Source organism: Sciurus vulgaris (assembly GCF_902686455.1).
Source record: "Sciurus vulgaris genome assembly, chromosome: 10".
Taxonomy (NCBI): Eukaryota; Metazoa; Chordata; class Mammalia; order Rodentia; family Sciuridae; genus Sciurus; species Sciurus vulgaris.
The window spans coordinates 17415274-17435059 of NC_136470.1; the positions used below are offsets into that span (position 1 = coordinate 17415274).

Here is a 19786-nt window from a genome sequence, read left to right on the forward strand (position 1 = left end):
AAAAACATTTGCAGAACACTTAAAATGGGCCACTTCTCAGTAGCAAGTAAGGATTTGAATTTTTTGAATAAAAAGAATAATACATCTAAAATGTTGATAGATAGATATGTTGAACAGAGAACTATCATTGTTTCCTGTTTTTCTGTTCTCCCTTTGTATCTTTGTTTGCTAATTTTACCTTTAGACTATGATAGTGAGAAGAGATGATTTTCTTCACTGGGAATTAGGGAGAGGGTAACTGCCTTGGCCAATGGCATGCACCTTGATAGTGTTTCACTAGCCTTATAGGTAGACCAGTTGTTTGTACCATTAGCATGCCTGCCTTTCAGCAGCAGTGTAAGACAGATCTCCACATGCTTACAGAAGGCAAATTGGCTTGCAATGAGGGCAGGTACTGGGCATGAGGCCCTAATAGCCTTGTGGCCTTGGGTAAATGATCTGCGTCTTATGTTCCTCAGTTCTCTTATCTATAAAGTAAGCAAAATAAATAAATCTGCCTCATAGGGGTCTTGTGAGGATTAAATAGGTTATTACATGTAGATACCTGAGAACAGTATGTCATTATTGTTTTCATTGCTATTATCATCAGTGCATAAATCCTAAAATTAAGGAAACAAAAAAAATAAATAGATGGGCAGAGTGCATGCATGAGTATGTGACAAAAGAAGATTAATGGAGTCAACTCACTGGGGAAGGAATTCTTAGGCATGCTTTGTGAGGGCAGAGAGACATGTGTCACCTGTGGATTTGCTCCATCTGTGTCCCAGCTTCTTGTGGACTCCTCATCTCACTCCTGCTTGCCTGTCACCACCCTGATCTCTGGTATTTGCAGGAAGACACTAATTTGGTTTTGAAAAATGTATTCCAAACACCCAATAGATACCTGTTCACCAAAGAATAGACACCAAGGGAAGAGAAAGAAGAGAATACCAAAGATAAATTCTGTTTCTTAAAGTTGTAGAGGATTTATTATTACTATTAAGTACACTATCAGATCTCCTCTAGGTCCATCCTAATTTTGGGGGGAGGGTGCTTCAGCACAATGGCTATTTTCAAAGTATTTATTACAAATAATTTCGTGTACTCATATGCCGCCAGCCCCACCTCCACTGCAGGCACTCCCCAGCGCATCGCCCGCTAAGACGCTGGAGGGCGCTGCTGAGTCGGAGGCGCGCCGCCCGTGCTGTTTGCAGAGCCCCTTTTCCAGGCGTCACACTGCAGATTGTGGGTGCATGGCTCTTAAGCCCTTCCTGGAGTCTTTCATTTTTAGATGTCTCACCTCAGTGATGTGAATCCCAAACCTCGCGCAGTGGTCAATTTCGTTTATTCTTTTAGGTAACTGTTTACTAGACCTACCACGGAAGCAAATCCAGGGCCCCGAGGAGCTCCCAGGACAGACCTACGATGCCACCCAGCAGTGCAACCTGACCTTCGGCCCCGAGTACTCGGTGTGTCCCGGCATGGACGTCTGTGCCCGCCTCTGGTGCGCCGTGGTGCGCCAGGGACAGATGGTGTGTCTGACCAAGAAGCTGCCGGCTGTGGAAGGGACGCCCTGTGGGAAGGGGAGAATCTGCCTGCAGGGCAAGTGTGTGGACAAAACCAAGAAAAAGTACTACTCAGTAAGTGGTCACCCAACGCCTGGAGACCTAGCATGGGCCCGCCTGGGCACTGTCATAGAGGGCTTTATTTCTTGGTTGAAAGATTCTCCCTCCCCCCATCTATATAAGCTTCACCTTTGACCTGCCCTCGCCACCTTCAGTAATCAAACACTGGAGAAGATTTGACAACAGGAATTTCTTTAGGAATTATAGCCTTTCACAAATAAATGTATGACCCAGAACCAGTCTGACTGAGACCCCAAGTAGGGCCCCAGAAATTATTTTTTGAAGGCTCACTTTCAGATTCCTCTTGCTAAAATTCCAAACTATATATTTAATGTAATTATTTAAATTTAGTAAGGAAATGGTAGGAGAGTCAATGCCATGGTCCTTACATGTATTTGGCAAGCTCCAAATGGCCACGTTTCTTCCCTTGGTAGCAAGTTCATCTAACCTGAGGAACTGCAGTAACCTCCGGCTGTTCCCGGGAAACAGGTTTGCACTAAATGCATAGTCCCAGGTCAGGTCACAAACTGCCCCTTCATTTTCAAGGCCAGATCATACAGAGTGTTCACTCTCACTTGGAAGATTTTGCAGAGTCCTGGAGAAGTGCTGCCTTGTGTTCATCACCTGTGTTTCTGCAGGCTGTCACCAACACCAATCTTTCAACACTGTCAGACACCCTGACACGGGCAGCCAGAAGTAGTTCTGCACACTTTCCCTGGGCAAAATAGCATGCAGAATTTTTCCTTTGGGAGTCCCTTGGCTTCCTTCTGCAGTGTTTTCCCGGGACTAGACCTAGGTTGTCATCACAGAGCTCTTCCTTCCCTGTAGGGTACATGCATGAAGGTTCCAGGTATCCTTCAGTTTCAGTCACATCTAATTAGGACTTCAGCCAAGCCATCTCATTCAGCCAAATACATTTACATATGGTTCAGAGTCTGTCACAGACAGACAGAAACATGAGGTCATCAGAGGGACCCTAGAGTTTCGGGTCTAACAGGGGAAAAAGACATGGACATGCAGACTCAACCAAACAATGCCTGGCCTCCTGCAAAGCCATCAAAATTTTGCACTTCATCAAACACGTGAGATCAGATTTTACGGAAAGAGGACAAGGTCCAGTGGTTACCAACAGAGTTGTACAATATCAGAAAGCATGATTTAAAATGCCCATAGAAAATAGAAGACATTCTTTGTGGTGTACTTAGTACTTAAAGACTGGGAAAAGATGAATTGCTTAGAATTGAAAATGGGTTGCAATTCCAGAGCATGACCATGTTCAATTCCGTGAAAATGTAACTACATATGTCATGAAGTTTCCACCGTCCCGTTACATGCAAGTTATTTCCAAAGGTACCTTTGAATGTTTTCCTCCTGAGTTAAAAACAAACAAACAACAACAACAACAAAAAAAACCTTATCTTTTCTATTTCAGACATCAAGCCATGGCAACTGGGGGTCCTGGGGACCCTGGGGCCAGTGTTCTCGCTCATGTGGGGGAGGTGTACAGTTTGCCTATCGCCACTGCAATAACCCTGCACCCAGAAACAGTGGCCGCTATTGCACAGGGAAGCGAGCCATCTACCGCTCCTGCAGTGTCATGCCCTGCCCGCCTAATGGTATGCTACTGTCCTGTCAGTAACTACCCTATGCCACATGTGTTTGAACTGTGACAGAAATAGAGAGGCTGAAGAAATAGCATGATGCTACACAGTTCCAATGGTATGCAAATCCATAACAAACATGTGAGTGATGTTTAAATTATTATAAACAAGTTAGTGTATTCAGGGAATTGAAAGACAATGATCCTGCTTTCAACTTTGTATATATAAAATCTTTGAGCACTGGTGCATAAAGAAGCTCTGTGATAAAGTCAGCATCATCTCCTTAAATATTTAAATGTACAAGATTACATCTAAGTCTCAGAACAGGTCAAATGTTAAAGTAACGTGTTTTTTTTTTTTACCCTAGGTAAATCTTTTCGTCATGAGCAATGTGAGGCCAAAAACGGCTATCAATCTGATGCAAAAGGAGTCAAAACATTTGTAGAATGGGTTCCCAAATACGCAGGTGTCCTGCCAGCAGATGTGTGTAAACTGACTTGCAGAGCCAAGGGCACCGGGTACTACGTGGTCTTTTCTCCAAAGGTAACTACACTCTGCCTGTGCAAAAGCAAAAGGTATCCTTGGTGCAAATTATTTGGTAGAATGAAGGCTACAGATGCCAAACGTAAGCAGTCATTATCTTGGGGGCGGTTTGAATTTTGGAGACTTTTATTTTCATCTCTATAATTTTATATTTTAAAACTTTATACAATGAATAAAAATTATGTTTTCAACAGAACAAGTAAATGTTTTAAAAGTTATTTTTGAAAATTATAACTCACTGTCAGGGAAAGCAAAGTGTGACCTGAACTTCAAAATAGCCATGAAAACAACTAGTATTTCCTAGGCACATTTGCAAAGGGGAATATAAAGCAAGCAGCCTTTCTATTTTTCTGTCATTTACTTAAGACAGACTCTGCTGAGTCAGGAAGATGGGCATCAAGATCATTGTCTCTGACCAAGCTTTTGAATAAGTCTTGGACCCTGAATGTGAATCCGTGTCCTTCCAGTTAAATATATTTTATGTTTGTGGTTATCCCTTATTTTTCAAAGATGAGCATTTTCTGCTTAGAAAATATACTGCAGGTTTCCCTTTCTTACTTTCACTATTGTGCAGCAACTTTCAAATTCTGTTTAACTAATTTGCAAACAGGTGCAACATTTAAAAAATGTTCTGAAACTGGTCTTCAGATATGTACATTATTGCAAACTAAGATAATGTTTAATTTAAGTGATATCTTAGAAATATATTTCTTTTAGTATGAAATAATATATTTTCTTTAAAAAATAATACAGAGAGCCAGGCTGGGTGGCACACACCTGTAGTGCCAGTGACGTGGGAGGCTGAGGCAGGAGGATTCCAAGTTTAAGTCCAACCTCAGCAACTTAGTAAGGCCCTGAGCAATTTAACAAGACCCTGTCTCAAAATAAAATATAAAAGGGCTGGGGATGCTGCTCAGTAGTAAAGAACGCCACTGTTCAAACCCCAGTACCAATAAATAAATAGCACAGAAAAATAAAAACAAGAACCTGGAAATAGCACTATCCAGAGAACCATTAACCTGTTGAAGTATAGTCTACTTCAATTTATATACACCACACACCTTCAGTCATACTCAGACATATATATGAAAAGAAAGAGTTTTGTCTATGCACAAACAAATGCAAGTTTATATATGTGAGCATACGTACATGTTTGTGTTATAAACACTCACATGCATAAGCCACAATTTATATGCATGTTATTTTCAGCTAGATTTTTAACAGCAATTTATACTCCTTGTTTCAAAATATATTCATTCTCTTTCAGTAGTATTTTTCTGACTTTCCCATGTTTTATTTTCTACACTAAACTGTTGGTCTTTATTTCAATGTCTGACATTTAAATGCACAATGAGGAATGCTCTCCATCCAATCACACGGGTTTGAATAAGTTTAGATCTTCAAATTTGCTACCCTAAGAACATTTATACAGTAAAGAAGAATCTTTGTGTCCTTAATGTCCTTAAGCCTGCTTATATTCAGTTCTCCACAGGCACCATAGTTGCCCCAGTAAATGAAAAAAATTGTTTCAATTAATATAAAAAACCAAGATGCTACTGTGGGAAAGAGTTATGCACACCAAAATGGAGACAAGTACCTAGGATGGACTAGCACTTTAAGCTGAGAGAAGGGGCATTACTTAGATTTCCCCAGATCTTATTGCTAATATAGCAAGGATGTTTCAGTTAGAAACTCCTGAAAACTAAGTGGTGAGTGGATTTTTGATTGCCGTTCTATTTTTCGATATATGATTTATTCCAATCAAACTTAAATGAGAACTTGCAAGTTTACCAAAGGAATCAAACTGCAATGCACCCACGTGCCCACTGCTGCTGTGTCCGCCGTTTCAGGTGACTGATGGAACTGAGTGCAGGCCCTACAGCAATTCCGTCTGCGTGCGCGGGAAGTGTGTGCGCACTGGCTGCGATGGCATCATTGGCTCAAAGCTGCAGTATGACAAGTGCGGGGTGTGCGGAGGAGACAACTCCAGCTGTACAAAGGTGATTGGGACCTTCAATAAGAAAAGGTAATACGATAGAGCGCTTGCCCTTACGTGAATTGAGCAAAGCTTTAGACTCTTGCAAAATTGATACAGGGGATTCGCATTACCTCATAAGCTGTTTTTAGGGCAAGTCTGACAGGGTGCTAGGAACGTATTTCGGCTGTGAGAAGGGAGGGAGAGGATATGAACAAAGCCCTGATAATTCAGGAGAAACTCCTGGTGCCTCTGGAAAAAGATGGACGGCCACAGCTGTAGAGGTCAAGAGAGGACAGCATCCAACAATCCTGATATTGTGCAGATCTATTATTCCTAAAACATAATTGATAAAAAGATGCCTGGTTTCCATTTTAACTGATTTTTTAACAAGGCAATTCTTACTAGCCTGAGTTTTTCTTGAGAAATCATTTTTTTTCTTGCAAATTGTAAGTTTATTGAAGCAGTGTGGGTACCAATCTGGGTTTACAGTGAATATTCTGTTTTATATCTACACTGAAGGAAATACATAAAGAAATGCCTCCTGCATCCTTAGTTGTGCTTTAAGTACTTAGGTGTATAAATTACCAATTTCTGGCATGAAATACTATGCTAACAGATAGGATGGCTACCTCTAATGGAATACAGGATTATTTTTCTTCTTTGCAAAACCACATCTATACTGAGTGGGATTAGCTGAGTGGACCTGTATTCTTGATGTAGGTACTCTTTAGAGAGTAATGCACAAACCAAATTAATTATATAAGAATTTATTTAAAAGATTAAGCACGATGTCAATGTAAAGAACTGGAAGTTTTCTTTGATATGATAAAAATCTGTGGCTAAAAATTTATTCTGAGTTAAAATATGTGCCACTAATCTTAGTCAATCATGAAATAGTAATTAACTACCCAACCACATTGAACCATCTGTGATGATAAGCCCTGCACATTCAATTATATCCTGCATTTTTATACATCTCAAAGGTACAAGACATGTTACAGATGACGAGTTCAGCCTTTTGTTTTACAAATGAGAAAACTGACACTATAAAAGTTTAAGAAACAGATTTCTACATGGCTAATGGCTGTTGACCTGAGCAGAGGCTGTAACTTAAGTACAGGCCATTTTGTAATTTAAAAAATAATTTATAAAGGAAGGTAGGCATGGAGAGAGGAAGGAAATAAAGATTTATAAACTAGATGGGGAACAAAATTAATATAAATAACACCATATACATATATCCTATGTATTCTTCTACATGAAGTTTAAACCCCTTTTTCAAATGCTAAGTATAACATTTAAGTTTTTATGTTGACAACTAGTATCTGCACACTTGATGTCACATGAAAAGATGAAGAAAGTCATGATAAAGAGGTTCAGTACAACCTCTTACAAACTGATTTGACCAAGACTACATTATGTAGTACAATGACCTGTTTGAATGTCCCAAATAAAGTACCTAGGGGTAACATTGATCTTGGAGCTGGAATATTTACAACCAAGTTCTAGTTCAAAAATAATTCACTAACCACGTCATCTTTGAAAAGTCACTTAAATTTCCTTACCAGGATATTTCTCAAAAGTAGAATGGAAGTAGTAGCAATTATCTTGCAATTAATGAAACAATAGAGAGGATTAAATGGTGTAGTACACACTAAAATATTTCAAGTTCATACCTGTTCACAAATATGACCTCTCCTCCCTTATTTTGGTAAAATAGTAACTTAACTGCTTAAGCCCAAACTTTGGAGTTGACTTTTCTCTTCTCATTTTCTCTCACATCCCATATTCATCCACCAGCAAATCCTGTTGGTTCTCTTCCCACCATTTATCCAGATCAGTTGCCCCTCACCACCATGATACCTTCATCCCCAATCACCAAATCTTACCTGGCTCATCGGTAGTCTTCTTACTGATATCGCTGGCCCTGCATCCTATAGCCTCTTCTTCATACAGCAAGGACAGTAACTGCTTTATTACCCAATCGCATCCTGGTGTTCCTTGGTCAACACTCTCTGACGGCTCCAGTGTTACTTAGTGTCCAAGACTGGTTTGTAACCTGCAAGCTACTAAAGGATTTGGCCCCTGCCCTGCTCAGTGGTGCCTTCTCAACATGGTTCTTTGTCTCTGCTCCAACTACATTGGACTTCCCGATTCTTCTCAAACAACCAACCATCATGCATGTGCCGTTTCCTATGCCTGAGACACTTTTCCCCAATTAATAAGCTACTCTCTCTCTGGAATTCCTGTAGATCTCTGTCAAATGTCACCTTCCCAGATAATGGCTACCCTACATAAGTAGGAAGACCACTCCCCCAATCCCACTAGTACTCTTTGTCTTCTGACCTTGCTCTGTTTCTTTGGAGCTCTTTATAATGGATATAAGTTTTGTTTGGGGGAAGGGCTGTGGGTTTGACTGCCCCCCCCAACCAGCTAAAATGTCACTTCCATGAAAGCTTGCTTGGTATGTGAATGAATTTACTCCTTTATGACGGGCACTGCTCTTGGCACTGTGCAGGTAGCCCTGAACAAAACCCAGTTTCCTTGCTCTCCCAGCCAGATTTTATAATAGTTAAGTGAAAACAACTGCATTTATTTATGGTAGTCAAGGAACCTGGTTGCTCTCCAGAATTTAAATGATACCTCCCGGGGTGTAGAGAAAGTAAAACATTAATGAAACCATCTTTTACTAAGACACTATGAAATCAGGGCTCTAATCCTTAGCCTTACCAGTGTCTTGTAAAATTCAGTTTGAAAATCTGTTATGATGTTCACCTCACTGATTCTCAGCAAACTGAGGCAGGCTCTGAGCAAGATAAAAACAAAAAGCTCTCCTGTTGAGTTCCTTACCCTGCAATCTTTCTTTTCCTTACATCTTGGTATCATTCATACTCTGGACGTAACTAGAACTTAGTTTCAGTTAACTGGTATAAAATATGGATAAGGATTCAGGCAAGGAGACATGTGAAAAGTACTCAAATTGGGTTTCAAGAGACCTGGCTTCTAAGCCTAACACTGCCACTAGTGAGTTAGAGTGAACTTGTTTAAATACTTGAACAAATCCCCATTTCTTAGTCTTTGTATGTGAGACAAGACTCTCCAACATTCTTTCTGTCATTGCTTGAAGCTACTGTAGATTTGCATATCATTGATTGGTATTAGACACTACAAAAAAAAGTCCTGGAAAAAGGATTATGCATAATGTATTACGTTGTGATAATGACATTGATATTGATATTGAATCAGGTTAGAATAAGCAATGCCCTCAGCACTGCATCTTCTCTCTTCAACTCTTGGAAGCTCTGACACCGTTTGGCAATTACCGTGGAATAGATACCCAGTAGACTGGGCACTCTCTTGGGATGAACTTTTCCTCTCATCCAGAGGAAATGCTGGAGCAGGAGAATTACTTGGATTTTTAGTGTGTGGATAATGTCCCCTTAACTTCTAACTTTGATTAAGAAATAGACAATTCAATTCCATACATATCGGTCACACTGTACAAGCAATTTCTATTGAACTGCACCAGGAGTTCTACTTTAAAAAAAAAAAAAAACTAGCAGATTACGTACAGTAAATATATGGGGATTATTAGAAAATTTGCTTACAGAAGCAAAGATTTTGGCAAAGGTGACTCCTTCTCACTGGATTAGCCCATCGGTGCTTAATTAGCATTTGTGTCCTAGCATTTGCCACAGGCTCATGAGTATTAGAGATACCTGTGACTTTTCCTCTTCTCCTAAGCAGATGACTGAGGGACCTATCTTATTTGTCACCACTTTATTTGGTTTGTCATAATGTGTGGAGACTAAGCATTCAGGGAGATTTGATAAGGCATTAAACATTTATTTTTCTTTTGTTTCTATGATAGTACTAAGTTATCATTACCTAGTTACAAAATTTTAATTTCCATTTAGTGTCCTGTCTCTTGACACTAAATGTCTTAATGGTCATAGAAGAAATGGAAACAGAGCCGCTGCTCTGACATCAGAGCAACAAAGTACTAAATCTGTGCCCTTGAATCAGTCCACATGGGAGCAGTGTGAGAATTCAAAGGCTTCTCTTCTTGGTTCTTCACCCTGCATGATGGCCATTCAGTTGACCTGGAGTGTGGCACAAGTTTTGGAACTTCTTTCTGAAAGGTCTCCAGGTGATTCTGATATGCAAATAAGTTTGAGAAACAGTAAAAATTGCTAAGAGAGTAAATGAGGGCATATTTTTTGGTTATCTTATATATCACATTTTATCTAGAAAGAATGTAAAGTAGCTTTGTAAAGGTGATAGGATTTGATAAGGATGGCCATGGTTGAATAAATCTTTACATGAAGTTGGCATGAATTTTTTAAATCAAGGTAAGTTGCTGACTTCATCCTAATTTTGAACATCTCATATATACAATATACAAATGCATATTGTCATTTTTAATGTGCCATTAGAAAATTAATTTCTAAAGCCAATCTAAATGAATCTTTTAAATACATTGAAACTTTGTATGAAGATGAGGGAAGATGTCTAGAGAGTTTCTTTTTGTTTATCCATTTGTTGAGAGTATGCCTATTTTCTTTCTTTTCCCCCCTCCTCTGTGGAAATTCCTCTCTCCAGTAAGGGCTACACTGACGTTGTGAGAATCCCTGAAGGGGCAACCCACATAAAAGTCCGACAATTCAAAGCCAAAGACCAGACTAGATTCACTGCCTACTTAGCCCTGAAAAAGAAAAATGGTGAATACCTAATCAATGGAAAATACATGATCTCCACTTCTGAGACCATCATCGACATCAATGGAACCGTCATGAACTACAGCGGTTGGAGCCAGAGGGACGACTTCTTGCACGGTATGGGCTACTCAGCCACAAAGGAGATCCTAATAGTGCAGATTCTTGCAACAGACCCAACAAAAGCTTTAGACGTCCGCTACAGTTTTTTTGTTCCCAAGAAGTCTACTCAAAAAGTAAACTCTGTCACTAGCCACAGCAGCAATAAAGTGGGATCGCACCCTCCACAACTGCAGTGGGTGACAGGTCCCTGGCTGGCCTGCTCTAGGACCTGTGACACAGGCTGGCACACCAGGACGGTGCAGTGCCAGGATGGAAACCGGAAGCTAGCCAAGGGATGTCTTCTCTCTCAGAGGCCTTCAGCATTTAAGCAATGTCTGCTGAAGAAATGTTAGCCTGTGGTGTGTGCTCTTGGGCACAAAGATGACTGTAGAATCCATCACTGTGGTGAACATGAGGTCTACCCAGCGCACAGAAAGTCGTGCTTCCTTGTCATTGTCACCAGGAGTCCAATTATGGGCAGAATCTGCTCTCTGCGACCAAAAGAAGATGTACACTGCTTCGTGTGACAATGGTGACCTTGGAAATATAGGAAAACTTGGTAGTTATTGAACATCCCCTGGACCTACAAGAACGGAAAACACACTGACGAATGTAGAATCAGGGGACGTTTGAAGATGGCAGAACAGTCTCCGCCCCCCTTGTCACCTACCTCTTACAGAATGTCTTCAAAGACATCGTAATCATTTTCACCCATGATGCACAGTAGCTTATTTTTACTGTTTGTAAATACCTTCTCCCTTGGTATGTCACTTTATATCACTTGGTTCTATTAAATATATATATATACATATATATATATAAATATATATATATATATATTTCTATAAAATAGTGTTTGACCAAAGTAGGTCTGCAGCTATTTCAACTTCTTCCAGTTTCCAGAAAGAGCTGTGGATGTTTTACTGGAAATTAAGAACTTGCTGCTGTTTTAATAAGATCTCATATGTTTTCTGACTACAAGAGATAGATAAAAGGTATTCAAAAACCATTTTAACAGCAAGCATCTTCTGAGAAATTCTGACAAAGAAAAGGATCTCATTGTATCTAGTCATTTAAATACACACACGGGTCCATTTACTGAAATCTTTGAATGCCTGTATTTTTTTCAGGCAGCCAGCCAAATTAATATATTCTTAGGATATAGAAGTAGTGTGTGTGTGTATGTGGTCAGCATTCAAGTGTAAAACTCTGTTTCCTAGTGTTGGAATTTATAGGAGAAAAAAAAAAAAAAAAAAACATGTTATCCAGTTTTCAATTTAGATTTTCACAACTGCTTTCTCTTTCTCTGGCTCTCATTTGATATCTCACAATGTGTAATGTATATGCAGAACCCACATCCAACATCCTCAACACTGGTATACCTCTTACCAGCAAGCCTTTAAAATGTGTTTGTTTTTGCTTGTTTGTTTGTTTTGTTGATGGGTTCCAAAACACCTGCAATGTTTTGTACTTCTTGTCAACCTGGTTTAATAGGAATATTAAAGATCACTTGGAAATTAGTCACAGCTAGAAGAGATCTTTATCATTAATATTGTTAGTGCAAAGAAAAAAACAGTGATTAACATGAATAAGACTGTTTCCACACCATAGGCAATAATTTCATAATATTTTAATATATTTCTACCATACTAAAGATTTTTCTCAATTGGAAAGTGTTTGGTTGTATCAGTAAGTGATAAAATATGATTTCCAGGAAGATTTTGCTCTTATTTCCAGAGCTTTTCTAAGTAGTTTATAAGTTTGAATAGTTAGATGTTGAAAATATTTTACAATCATGCACATAAAAGTCTTTTTTTTAGACTATAAACTACATTCTCCCATTTCATAACTCAGAAAATCAAAGGTATTTATTTCACTGGGATTTCTTTCTTCTTTGTGAAATATTGCAAAGTCAATTAATTGTTTTATATGAAATTTTATAATAATCATACCAAATGTGCCTATTGTTAAAGATTTGCATATAATCATTTTAAGGAATTGCTGATTGAGTTCCATTACGCTTATGAGAGTTTATTTTTATTATCTGATATTTATAACATAAAAGAATTACACAATTGATCTGGCTTTTCATATCTATTTCAGTGGATCAGGAATATGAATGTCTCATTCTTTGAAGTATTTTCCTAGGAAATTATTTTTTAAAACAGATAATAGTTTTACAAAACAAATGACCATGCTTCAGATTTTCATAGACTGATTTTTCCTTAGAATTAGTAGTTTTATCTTAAGAAGTTATTTCAAAAAATGGAGTCTATACAAGACTGATAACTATATTTGATGGTGATCACCAAATACCAACGGCAGGGAATAAAGCCAGTCGGATGGGTCAGAAAAAATTTAAAACCTCATTAATTCAAAGAGAAATAATAATTTAATTTTTTTTTCAATTTTAAGAAGAAATTTTAATCAAGTAATTCAAATGTGACAAAATTCATTTTTATCTTTTGTGGTTATATTTCCAACAACATTAAAAAATTGAAGAGTAAACAAAGCTGTCTCCTACTCTTCTTTACTATACTGTATTCATAGAATTTTTTAATTAACATTTGTCAGTGATTCACTCTTCCCCCAGATAATGAAGTTTTATACACTTCTTGATAAAATCCTGAGGGGTTCAAAGAAATAAACCACTATTCCATGCTTGTAAGGAGTTTCTCTATCTTTTTTTTTTTTTTTTCTAATGAGTTTTAATAGATTGACTGAGGAATGTATGTCTAAACCCCTGAGAAAAATGATACAAATTGGAATCTGAATTTCAGAGATGGAGTGTTTAGTAGACATAAAGAATAATGAACAAAAGGAAAAGTCCTTTATGAATCCGTCTAATTCAGTCCAGTTTGATTTTGTACTGTCTATCCTTTCCATTGTTGCACCTTGAATTCTTTTTTTTAAAGTATAGGATTCAAGATGTTGAAAAAAGAAGAAAATGTATAGTTTTTCAGAAAATGCTCAGGTTTGTAAGAATCTAATCTCGTTTATATCACTAAACACTTCAGAATAAGTTTCATTAAGAACAAAGGGAGCCCAGAAGAAAATAACATGTATTCGGTCTAGATAAAAGATCTAATTAAGCCCTGACTTTTTATTTTCAAGTATGATAACATTGGTATAACTTATTTGACAAATTCAACTCCCTTTGCCTTCCTGTGGAAACAGTTTTATCCTATGAAACTAAGAGTTAAGGGATGAATCACAAATTTTAAAGAAGTTGCAGCACTGAAAAATAAGTAATTTATTGTTTTTGCAACTGGTATGTGAATTTGTGTGATAAGATTATTTATTCTTATTTAACAAAAGTATGTGCAAATTCTTCTATATTTAAAATGTTCTGCTGTTGTCCTGCTTTTTAATTTATGCTTCATGTTTGTGTATAAAGTACACTTTGTGAGTTTACATAATATACAGCACTGGTTGCTTTTGTATTTTTTTTTATGGAAAGGTTTCTGCATGAAATAGATCTATGTGTATGTGTATATATTCTTCATACACCCTTACTCCAACACTATCATTTTTCATAGTAAGGAAAATTTTAATTCAACCTTCCATGACTAAAAGTGTCATTACTTGTAGCTATGTTAATAAGTCTTTCGTATCCCATTAACACTATTTTTACCAAGTCACAGACAAGAAAAATGCTTATTCAATCAAATCAGGTGCAAGTTTTAAACTTGAATACAACACATAGCTGGGAGCCTCCCATACAAGCTAAGACAATAGCAAGAATCAGGCTCAGTCATATCACTGATGAACATAGACAAGGAGTTCTTTGTGCATGACATGAAAACTGTGCATGCATACCTCTGAAAGGTATGAATGGTAATGAAACCAGAAATCATCTTTTAATGTTCGAGATACTTCCCAAAATCAGTATTAGTTATCTCTAGTATCCATAGGATTCCTTAGATGAACACAAATTGGATTTGCATGGTTCAGATGCTGGTAGCCCTATGGGGCTGTCCACTGTCCACTGTCCACTGATTAAACGTGTTTGACATTTTGTGACATCATTCAGTCGCAGAGTATGATGACTATACCTGGAATAAGCAAACACCATTGGTAAGACCATATTGCCCCTTACTGTGACTTCAGTCTGATCCCAGCAATACAGCAAAGGACTACTATAATCACTGACCATTCCCAGAGTCAATCTCTGGTACTGATGCTTCCCCATGGACTCCTTCCTTGTTAACAAGGTCACTGTAACAGTTTAGGTGAGGACATCAGTTAGATTCAGAAGTCTATGACTTAGAGTTCACTATTTATAAAATAAGATTGAATTTTCAAAAGTAACTGAATTTTACTAGGTTGAATGTGAAAGGATGAATAACAGTACTGATTTCTTTATAACTAAACTTGAAGTCACACAGATACCCTATTTATTTTTAACATTTCAAAGCATAAAATAAACGAAATAACCTGGAGTACAAAAGTGGACATCTAAGTCTGTAATAGAACCAAATTCAAGGTGCTTTATCACTTAAGTACACCAAAAAGGCACTTGTATGTTTTCTCTATTATTTTTTTTTTCATTTATCAGGAGCATATAGTTCTAGATCAATTCATTAAAAAAAAAAGTTTTCCTAATAGACCTTTGTTAACATGAGCTACAGAAATAACATACTGAATTTTATCACTATGAAACACATTTGTCTACTATGCATAATTACATTCTATTCAATTAAAGTAAGGGAACATATTGAAACATGAAACTATGCACTAGTTAACCAAAATATGAGAATACAGATGGTGTTTGGATCAGCAAAGCATTTAATCTAGCAATCGCCTGGTGCCATGGTACAATTTTAGTGCAATTTCTGTGGGGAAAATAAAGGAATATGTTGTTAAATGTTGTTGGTTTTGTAGGAGAGTAAGACTTTAGCATTCACAGTAGCTGTCTCAGTTAATTGTACCCTACTAATATACTAGCACTTTGGCAATAATTTTGCTGTCTCTGGTCCTTATCCTGTGGCTCCATTAACTACTTGTGAACTGCATAGGTCCAATGAAAACATAAATAATAGTCCATGTTCTAAGGCACTGCCACACTAGTGACTCATAGTACAACACTGAGAAAAACTCATTTTTAAATAAAACAGGGAACACTTTTCCTTTAAATTTTTCTTTGGCACATCTAATGAAGAATTGTAACACTCTTATTGAGGTGCTAACATTTTCCCTAATCTGCTATCAAATATGGTATATCTTTTCAAAAATGTTTTATTGGTGCATTATAATTATACATGTTAGTATAATTCATTGTTACATATTCATATATTCACACAACAGAATTTGGTCAGTTTTATTCCCTACAACCATCCTGTCCCTCCTTCATCTCTCCCCGATCCCCCTTCTTCTACTCGACTGGTCTCCCTTCCATTTCTAAATTACTGTTTTTTCTAACATGATTTTACATTTTCCAAGAAAGACCTCCAAGCTTTTCGTCAAGTCTGAGCACAATTTAATACTGAATGTTCAGGAAATAAACACATTCAGTGGTCATTTTCGACTAACTGTGGTCAATAACAGAGACCCTATGTGCCTCTGATAATGTTTAAGTTGCCATCAAAACTTGAAGAGTGTCAGTCCAGAGTCATGCTTAGATGAATCATGTTTTACCCATTTCATGCAAATTCCTGTGGTTTTGGCCTGACATTTTTAAAACTTTTCAATACTTTATGACCACATTAAGCATGTAGTGACCGTATCTAAGCCTTTGAACAACTCAGTCTACTGCTACCTAAACTGATGGTATGTTTAAAAGAGAAGTTTATACTCTGGGTAATTTTGTAAGGCTAGATCTTGGATTAAGAAATATTGATATGGTATCTGCATTATGCACTCAGGCATGACTTTGTTGGTTGATCTCACTACATTTAACAGTTGACAAACTGCTTAAATTTTGTCAATGATTTATCAGTCAGTGGAAATCATGCACATGCTTTGTAAGTAGACATTGCAGATAACTAAGTAGATAGCCAAAATATGTTATATTTGATGTGAGCAATGGCACAAATTTTTGATTTCTGTGTTAGTGTCTTGTGAGTAAAGTAATAAACCTACATAGGTTTCACCTTGAAACACATCTTCATGGTAGACAATAATAATGAAGATTTACACAGCTGGACATAAAATTTGAAATGTAACTCTTGTTTTCCTCAGTTTTCCAGAAGAGATGGTGTATAAAACAGTCAAGAGACCGAAAATCTTGGAAAACCAAGACGGTCTTGGTTAAAAATATCCCTTCAGTTTTGGCAAACTACAAATCAAAATCAACACTCCAAGCATTACTGTGTCTTATAGGCTGCATTCCACAACTGCTCTGTTATTCAGGTAAACTGCTTGAACTGAGCCACCTGGGACCTATTCTGTAAGACTTTTCGTTGAGGAACAATATCCTACTTTGTAAAGCATTTCCCTGTGTGTGACTTACCAACTGTAAAATTAAGCATTGGTCTTGTGGTTTCAGTGGATATAATAAATACAAATTGTAAACTAGGTTAAAGTATGTACTGCATGTTTTAGAGTTGAAAACTATTGTCCATATATTTTTAATTTTCCCATAACCTTGGTAGCAAAAAGGCAGATCTCAAGAAGTCCTAGGTTATCTATAATTCTATCAACTTTCAACCACTTTGGCAAAAACAGTATTTTTTCTTACCTAAATTACTATAGAACATTTGCTTCAAGTTCTTACCAGGCTATCATTCCCTAAAGTCTGCCTAGTATTAAAATTGGAGTGTTCAATTAGAAACAACAAACAATAACTTTGACTTCATTTTTGTTTTTTGTACATAAACTTGTACCAGATATAAAATTAAAGGAGTTGAGATATGACTACAAGCATAGAATTTTTTAAATTCAAAATTCATTAGAAGACTATATATTAGCTAACAAATTTGTAGCATTAAGTTTCCTAAGGATATTAATTCCTTCTAAAACCCTGAAATCATTACTGTTTTAGTGTATGTTGCAAACACTGAATTTCCCTCTCATGGCAACTTGCAGCTTAGAATCATTATAATTTATAAATTTTAGCCATAGTAGGATGTATACATTTCAAAGAAATCATTAAAAACATCTATACTTTTTAAAAGATGGTATATAAACTTGGCCATCATGCTATGACTATTTTTTGATCATCTCATTGGATCAGACACTATGGTAAACATCTCACAAAACTTCTCTGTGATCTTATGAAGGTGGTCTTAAGATTCCAGTATTACAAGTGACCTTCATGATTACCATTAGTGGTTATCTAGCTTTCACCAAGTGCCAGGCATTATTGAGAGTAACTTACATATTTATAATCCATCACTGGCAGCTTTAATCACTGAAAGTCTTAAATCCTTATGGACTGTGTTGAGGGAGGGATTACAGGGTGAATGGAGGGCTGTGAGGGATTGGGGAAGTGCAGAACTGTTTAAAGACACTAATGTGGGCCCCCACAGTAAATCAATAACAGTCCTAAAATTCCAATAAAAATTGCAAGAAAACTACAGAGTATAAGGCAAGCAGTATGGATAAAGTCAGGAGCCAAGAGTGGTACAAAAAGATTGTTGTTAAGGAGAGAGGATAGAGAATTTGACTTGGAAAACTAGTAAATTACTGGCAAGTGTAAAAAGGCACAAATCAGTATAAGGGGTAGCTTTTAAAATAGAGAATGAACAAAGAAATGGTTAGAAATGAAACTGGAGATGATGTGAAGACCAAATTATTCTTAATGCTTATTTCTTTTGTGTTTTTCTAGATATACCATTGAGTGTTTTCTCTGCTCAATTATACTCATATTTACACACAGAACTAGTGATCACAGTCTGTCCTCTGTATCCACAGATTCTCCATCCTTGGATTTTGACATCTGTGAAGGATCCTGGAACCAATTGACTGTATGTTTTTATGTAGACACAAGTGAGGGGTTTATAGTGGAAAGTCCTAGTTTTCTTAGTTCTGTCCACGTCTGTCACATGGGTAAAGAATCAAACTCCAGAATGATCAACTATCTGGGGTAGTCCCAGGGATGGAGGAAAGCAAGCCGACCCAGGACCTCACTTAACGTCCATCTGTGAAAGGACCTATAATACAGATGTTTCTTTGTGCTACCTGCCCAGAGTGTCTTGTGTCCCTATTTCCTCCTAACTCAGGATTTGTCTTCAATTGGAATCATAGACCTTCTGTTGCTGCTATTATTTATGACTAAATGCATTTAAATCTTGGAAAGCAAAAAAGTGCATCCTTGATCACTTTTAAGGAGGTTCATTCTATAAACAGTAACTGAACTCATTTTATGTTAAAAAGAGTTTTCATCTATGAAGATGTTGAGAGTCATGTACCTTTTCATCTTCCAAATATGTCTGGTACCTACCAGACATTGTAAATAAGTTGCCTAGATCGCTTCTTCAGCTCAAGCTTTTTTACTGTCCCTCTGCCTACTCAAAGATGTTTTTTCTTGTTCCTTGGATCTCCCTAGTATGTTTTTAGGCAGTTTTAAGGGACAGGATCAGGCATAAGATGCAATAGACACAAGAGGTTTTATAGGGAGAACCCTGAAGAAGTTTCTGAAGGATGAACAGCTCTGGTTGGTCAAACAGGATGTTCATCTATGAGAACAAGCAATAGATGCCCCTTCCTTCCAGGTTATGCTTAAACAGCCAGTTACTGCTATCCACTGCTATTACCCAAGTCAATGCTACCAATATTTTCTACCCTGAACAATTACAAATACCTGGTAGAGCTGCCTGCTTCCATCAGCAGCAAGACTGGTCATGGAAAACTGTAAATCCGATCATTTAACTCCTCTGCTAAAAATTCTCCAGAACATTTCTGCTTTTTTTCAAAGTAAAGAACAATGTCCTTTCCAGGATCTAAAGAGCCCCCACAGGATCTGGTCTGGCTACCTCTCTGATGTTCTCTCCTATTTCCAGCTGATTGACCTTCCTGCTATTCTTCACTGCATCAAAGATGAACCGTGTCTAAAACCTTATGACTAGAATATTGTTCTCCAGATATATACTATTTTCCTCCCTTCCATCAAGCCTCTGCTTCATGTAGTCTCTCAACCCAGACCACCTAAATCTAATAGATACTTCTATTTTTCTTCATGGAATTTATCATCACTTGAAATTTCATTATGTACCCATTTATACAAGTTCATCAACACTATCATATACTCAGATCTACAAATGTACATATTTTGAGCACTGGATCTTTATTTTTCACTGCTAT

At 37.3% G+C, this 19786-nt stretch overlaps 1 protein-coding gene across 4 annotated transcripts in view; it reads left to right on the forward strand.

The window, feature by feature from the left end:
* ADAMTS5 (ADAM metallopeptidase with thrombospondin type 1 motif 5) overlaps nt 1–19516 on the forward strand; it is a 49818-nt gene extending 30302 nt beyond the window's left edge. For 3 of the 4 annotated variants that reach the window (XM_079156432.1, XM_079156434.1, XM_079156433.1), the window contains 5 exons: nt 1336–1619; nt 3037–3220; nt 3573–3748; nt 5599–5774; nt 10329–12799. In XM_079156432.1, the coding sequence (XP_079012558.1) occupies nt 1336–1619; nt 3037–3220; nt 3573–3748; nt 5599–5774; nt 10329–10896 (1388 nt within the window). In that variant the 3' untranslated portion in view covers nt 10897–12799. Of the gene's footprint in view, nt 1–1335; nt 1620–3036; nt 3221–3572; nt 3749–5598; nt 5775–10328; nt 12800–18397 lie in introns of those variants that run through there. The other variant, XM_079156435.1, reaches the window with a different exon arrangement.
* Nucleotides 19517–19786: the final 270 nt, after the last annotated feature.